At 48.5% G+C, this 6884-nt stretch overlaps 1 protein-coding gene across 2 annotated transcripts in view; it reads left to right on the forward strand.

Moving 5' to 3' along the window:
• Window positions 1-6383, forward strand: part of trabd2b (TraB domain containing 2B) — a 67407-nt gene extending 61024 nt beyond the window's left edge. The window contains exons 5-7 of one of the 2 annotated variants that reach the window (XM_031575230.2): window positions 740-830; window positions 4391-4654; window positions 4966-6383. In XM_031575230.2, coding sequence (XP_031431090.1) covers window positions 740-830; window positions 4391-4654; window positions 4966-5197 — 587 coding nt within the window. In that variant the 3' untranslated portion in view covers window positions 5198-6383. The remainder of the gene's footprint in view (window positions 1-739; window positions 831-4390; window positions 4655-4965) is intronic. The other variant, XM_012820570.3, reaches the window with a different exon arrangement.
• Window positions 6384-6884: the final 501 nt, after the last annotated feature.

Below are 6884 nucleotides of genomic sequence, written 5' to 3' on the forward strand. Positions count from 1 at the left end.
AGGAGAAGGGAGGAGGGTGGGGGGTGCAGAGGTGGTGGTTGAGGTGGAGGTAGTTGGGGGGGGGGGGGTTGATGTCAGGGCGCATTAGCCGTTATTGCTGGGGTGAGTGACGTGGAGGATTAGCTGCCCCTCGCCCCCCGAATCAAGCGCCTTTCATCAGTGGGGCCTGCCGGACTCCAGCGCATGTTTGATGTCTCACAGTGAAGGAATTATGCCTGTATTATAGTGTGTGTGGTGTGTGGTGTGTGTGTGTGTGTGTGTGTGTGTGTGTGTGTGTGTGCGCGCGAGCCTGAGCCAAGGCGAGCGGAGGCGAAGTGAAGCGAAGTGGCCAGCCAGGCATCCAGGTGGGCGGGCGGGCAGGCAGGCGGGCAGCGCGTCTAATTCAGCCCCTCATTACCGAGGCGGACAAGTGCACCTCATGATCAAGGGCAAGGCGCCAGCCTGCGTGGAGGTGCGAGCCGGCATAAAGCCCTGCCATCTCGGACTAGAATCAAATGCCCCGGAGGTTTTCTGTGGACTGTGTGATTGCATCAGCCTGTATTTATACCTCATCAGTCACTCCCATACACACACTTACACACACACACACACACACGCTCACACACACCCTCCGCCTTCTGGCCGACTGGATCAGTTCAGCTAGAGGCCCTGGCACTCTGGGAAGTGTGTAAAAAGAGAAAGAGAGTGACCTTTGGTCTGCTGTGTGTGCAATGACAGCTTTGTCTCTGCTTCCTGTTAGGTCACTTCCTTGGCAACCACAGCGTCCTGGAGATCCTGAGGCAGGAGGGTTACCAGGTGGAGCACACGCCGGCTGGGGAGACACTCCCAGAGTGAGTTCATTTGTCCTTTTTTGTCTCTTTCTTACTATCGCTATTTCTCTCTCTCTCTCTCTTCCTCACTCCCCCCGGCTTAACATCATATTTCCAGTCCTATTGTAATACATTTGAATCATGGCTCATTGATCTCAGACCACTTATGACCATGCCAGGGTTATTGGATGGGAGAAAAGACCAAACCGGTGATCGGTGCAGTGATCAGAGACACAGAGTGAGGTCACACATACATCTCTGCCTCCTCTCTCGTGTTGTCTTTCTCTTTCTCTCTCCAGTTCACTCCGTCTCTATCCTCCTCTCGCTCACACTGCATGTTGTTCCTGTTTTTTTTATTCAGCGCTGGCCAGCTTTCACCCTGCCAATGAAACATTCCAGATATTTAAAAGAAAAGAAAAATACACGCCTCACTTTGTCTACCCCAACTCTAATTGTCAGTGTCAGTGTTTGTCAGTGTTTTACACTTGGAGTGAATTTACAGCTCGTCCCCTCTCCCGAGGCCTCCGCATAAACCCACATAACTCAGTAGAACTCACCATTCCATCTCTCTCTCTCTCTCTCTCTCTCTCTCCTCTGTTCTCCCTCTCTCCTGTTCTCCTTCGCTCCCTCTCTGCACACATGGGTACAACTCCAAATAGAGCTGTGCCACAGCGAGCTGCTTTGATCCCCCCCATGCCAACCCTGCAGAGGTGGAGCGGCCCCAGTCGGCTGGCCGGGCGGCCGGCCATGCCAGCTTTTCTGCGCGCGTCTGCCGCTGGAGAGGAGCGCGGCTGTGTGTGCCGCTGCTCCTCACGCGAGGCCGCTCAAGCCCTTACCTCCTCCGCACCCCTTACCCCTCACCCCTCCCCGCCCCTGTCACTCTCTGGCACGCCTGCGCCATTACTCGGCTGAAGCTGTGGGGAGTTGATCAAGAGCCATGTGCAGGTTGAGCCCCATTAAAATAACAGCATTGCTGGTTCCAGCGCTTAACTCGAACAAGGGTGCAAATGGAAAAAGAAGAAGAAAAATGGTGAGTGCGCGGAGTGTGGAGAGAGTGGGGTAGTGTGGTATGTGTGTGAGTGTGTGTGTGTGAGTGTGTGTGTGTGGGGGGGGGGGTTGTAGGGTTTGAGGGCTCGCTCGGGACGTTCGCACAGGAGTGGGCAGGCGGCGTTTTTAAAACGCTTCCCAATGCAAATTGCGGCGTTTACCACTGGCACTCCCCCGCTGGCTGCCGCGGAGACGTGGAGTGGAGGCGACAGCCATCGCGGTTAAAGAAACAGAGAGAGGGCGGGAGGGGAACATTTTTGACAAGTGGACCGGCTGATTGAGTGACTGCCTGACTGACTGACTTGACTGTGGTCGCTGAAGCAGCAACACAACCCCCCCACCCCACCCCACCCCACCCCACCCCCGCCCGTGTGACTTCATGACTGGGGCCCTCCAAATGAGGTGAGGTGGTGGTGGCAACCCAAGCGACACGACAACAACACATGACCGCCACAACACAGGAGCATGGGCAGGGGAAAAACGAGAGAGAGAGAGAGAGAGAGAGAACAAACCTCAAACATGGGGGCCTCTACCCAGCACCACATGTGTGCTGTTCTTCTCTGCCTCCATACAAGTTAAAACCAGAAAACATCATGTCAGAACACATGTTTTAAAAACAGAGAGAGAGAGAGAGAGAGAGAAAGCTATAGACCGCCCACGGTTAGGCTAATCAGTGTGGTGCTAGCATGGGCAGCATGACAACATGGAGACAAGTCTTGCTGGAAGTTGGGCTGCTGCAGGTATGTGGTCTGGGGCCTCTTTTTAATGGAACACCTCCTGGGTGTGCAGCGATCAGGGGGCAACGCAGCCCTTACAAAGGCGCTCTCTGTGGTCCAGTCTGGATCCCTCTACAGGGCCACCCCTACATCAGACACACATATCCCTCTACTGGGCCACCCCTACATCAGACACACATATCCCTCTACTGGGCCACCCCTACATCAGACACACATATCCCTCTACAGGGCCACCCCTACATCACCCCTACATCACAGACACGTATCCCTCTACAGGGCCACCCCTACATCACCCCTACATCAGACACACATATCCCTCTATTGGGCCACCCCTACATCACCCCTACATCAGACACATATCCCTCTATTGGGCCACCCCTACATCACCCCTACATCACAGACACGTATCCCTCTACAGGGCCACCCCTACATCACCCCTACATCAGACACACATCCCTCTACAGGGCCACCCCTACATCACCCCTACATCAGACACATATCCCTCTACTGGGCGACCCTACATCAGACAGACGTATCCCTCTACTGGGCCACCCCTACATCACCCCTACATCAGACAGACGTATCCCTCTACAGGGCCACCCCTACATCACAGACACGTATCCCTCTACAGGGCCACCCCTACATCACCCCTACATCACAGACACGTATCCCTCTACTGGGCCACCCCTACATCACAGACACATACTTAGAACCTGAGGGACAGTGTGAACTTTGTGTTTTTCCAATTCATTCATATTTTAGTTTGACACTGGAATATATGAATATTTCCAATATTTTATCATAGTGCCGCTCTTGTGCCAATATATTGTGCAGACTCAGAGGGAAAGGTGAGAAAACAGAGAGCGAGCGAGAAAGAGAGAAAGAAAGAGAGAACTAACCTTCTTAATGTGTACTAAACATCTATATGTTTTTGTTATTTGAACTATAATATATTATTTCACTTCATTCTGTTTGTTGTATGCTTGGGCGATGCAAACATAATTATTTGTCATGCAAATAAAACTTTGAGAAAGAGAGAATAAGGGAGGAAGAGAGAGAGAGAAAGAGAGAGAGAGAGAGGGAGATGTCTCTGGGGCTCTGCCTGTGCAGGCTGTGGTGGAGGCCTCTGTCACTCTGGGTAGTCCAGGGAGCTCGTGGGCTCGCCGCCTCCCCTGTGGCTTGTGGCAGAATGTGGTACTTCATAAAACTCTTTTACAAGCTCGCACGACCGGGTGCCCTGCTTTTGATGTTCACACTCCTCTCCCCCAACACACTCACACACACTAACCCAGGCAGGTAAAAGACGTATGACGGTGACCGTGGGAGTCATGGCCGATTGATCCTCACACACACACACACACACACACACACACACACACACACACACACACACACACACAAGTGTGTGTTAAGACAGAGTATACACACACACCCTCACATTCAACCACTGACATCTACAGTAGCCTATATTTAAAGTAAGCCTCCAACAGATGACACGCTAGCACTAACAGCCAGAGCTATGCTGTCACTGCCTCTGATAACAGCCATCATCGGATCCAAACCATTACCTCCTTTCACAGCCCCAGTGCGCTTGTAAGACACTGGACCTCCAGACCATGAGGCCAGATTGTCTTGTAAGATGTCCAACATACAAGCCACAAACTGATGCACCACATGTTTACAAGGCCTAATGATATAACCACACGTTTATAGCTTTTCCACCCCTGCTAATAAGGGAGCTAGCTCAGTGGTTTAAATGCAGATTAGAGCTCATTGTCTTGGCCGTGCCTTTCACAGGAGCTGGAGTCCTCCGACGTCGTCGCCGCCGCTGGAAGAAACCACTACGGTGCCTGGCGGGGGGAGCTATGAGGACGAGGAGGAGGAGGGCGTGACAGCTGGGTGGGAGCTGGAGCCCCCAGAGGATGAGCTGCCCCACTTGCTGCTGCCGGACAGCCTGAGCCAGCTGGAGGAGTTCGGGAGGCACAAGCGGCCGCGCAAGGCCCACCGCTCCCACGAACGCAAGCGCCTCTTCAGTGACTTATGGGTGCGCATGGGGGACAGGTGAGAGGACAGACACACACACATGTACACACACACACACACACACACACACACACACACACACACACACACACACATAAACACACTTCACATGTCCGAAACAAGGGTACCATCTATCTTCACAGTGCTATCTATGTATCTACCTATATCTATCTATACATCTAGCTTCATCTCTATCTATCTCTACATGTATTCAGTCAGCTGACCCTGTCTCTTTCTCTCGTATCTCATTTTCTACTTTTGTCATGAAGCCATATTCTATCACTTACACATGCAGCCCTTTTTTCATCGTGACATTCTTTTGTCATCAGCAGCACTACCCCTCTCCCGTTCATCCGAATAACTAACGGGTACGTGACGGTGGAGCCCCCCTTCCCCCACCAGAAGCAGGAGAGGAGGACGTCGCCCGCCGCCAGGGCCCAGCCCTCGAGCAGCCCCCCGTCCCACCACAGCCTGAACGCTGCAGTGGCCCCCCACGCTGCCCCCACAGCGCTCACCTGCTTCCTGGCAGGCCTCATCTCATACCTCTTGTTCACCTCCTGACCACCAGGAGGCTCTCTATGACCCCCCTCCCCACACACACACACCCAGAGACTTTCCTACCAAGCATCACCACCTGTGGCCTCAGGCAGTGGACATGGCGTTGTGTGCGACCCTCAAGATGGAGCATCTCGTTTGCCATCTCTGGCTGTGTACCAAGGGTAAAGATAAGATCCTTTGAAGTTCGCAAGAAGTGTAGCAGCAGGAGTTGGTCTAACACAAATTGTGCATAATTGAAGGATCAAGGACGTTTTTGAAGGTGATTTTTAAAAAAAGTGGTGTTGTTTTATGAGGGGTATATCAGTCAAAGGCAGGATATAATTAGTGAGTTACAACACCAGCACAAGTTCAGTCTGAATGTTGTTGAACTGTTAAAAATAGCGACACTAATATCAATTTCTGATGATATAATAATTAAGTCACCAATGTAATGTATGATAGACATAGGAAGAGATAACAGAGTCGACCTATTTTGTAAATTGTGCATTTTGTTCATAAAAAAGTATTGTATATTTATTATTTCTTAAAGAGTATATTTTCATGTCTTTGTCAAATATTGAAAAAAATAAAGTATTGAATAGTCATTGTGTCTGTCTATAGGTAATGTTGACGAGCTATTATTAAAAAATGTAAACGTTATAAATGCGTCTATGAGTGTGTTTGCAACATATAGCAGTTCTCATCTGTAATGTGGCCGTTAGAATCTGTCTTTGGATTGACTGATAGCGTCATCTATTGGTATTTAGAGGCATTACACATTCATGTTGTTTGCTAAATTGACACGAAGACGTAAACGTGAAAATGAGAAGGAGCAAGAAGCCTGTAAAGATGGTCTTGTCACATAATCTACCATCTCAAAACAACAAATAGGATAGGCCTATGTCAACCTTGGTCTGTTTCAAAACTTGTTCTTGAATGCGATATGAAATGTTTGACTCACCTCACTCCAAGTTCTCCACGCTCCAAGAGTCGTCAACATTCACGCAGTTGGTAAGACACATTTTAATTTTGTACCCCTGTCTATAAGAGTATGTTCATAATAGCGCATTTCAAAGCAAAAAGCTAAAAGAAATCCACAATGGCAAAGACGTTACTGACACGCTACAACACCGCCACCAGATGGCGTTTGTGGACTATAGGAAAACTGAAACGTCGAAAGTATATCCCACAAATACAGTTCGTAAAACGCTTGAGAAATGCTTTCATTCTCAAAAACAGAACAATGAAAACTGAAATAAATTTGAAGTTATATTTTTCTTTCAAATGTATTTGTTCAAAATATTAGAACATTTTATATATTTTAAATAATGTGGTGTAGAAATTTCTTGATATTATTCAGGAGAGATAACAAAAGTATATTACAGTCCTCATTGTTTTATTGCTGGCATGACAATACTCTGCACCCCGGTCAATTAATTACTAATTAATTCCTTATCATTAATCAATTAATGCCAAATATAGCATATATTTGCTTTATAGAAATTCAGCATCTATATTACTTTTTTCTTTCATTACAACACACCGGTATAAATAAGGAGAACTTAACCTTCAACTCATTATACTCTCATCTAAATATTAAACAAATATTTTTTTTGTAGAAAATATTCCTTTTGTTTCTCTCTTCAAAAATAAACCTCAATTATATGAAAATGATATCTATTTTAATCACAAATACATTACCATCTTCCAA

The sequence above is a fragment of the Clupea harengus genome, chromosome 10 (assembly GCF_900700415.2).
Source record: "Clupea harengus chromosome 10, Ch_v2.0.2, whole genome shotgun sequence".
Taxonomy (NCBI): domain Eukaryota; kingdom Metazoa; phylum Chordata; class Actinopteri; order Clupeiformes; family Clupeidae; genus Clupea; species Clupea harengus.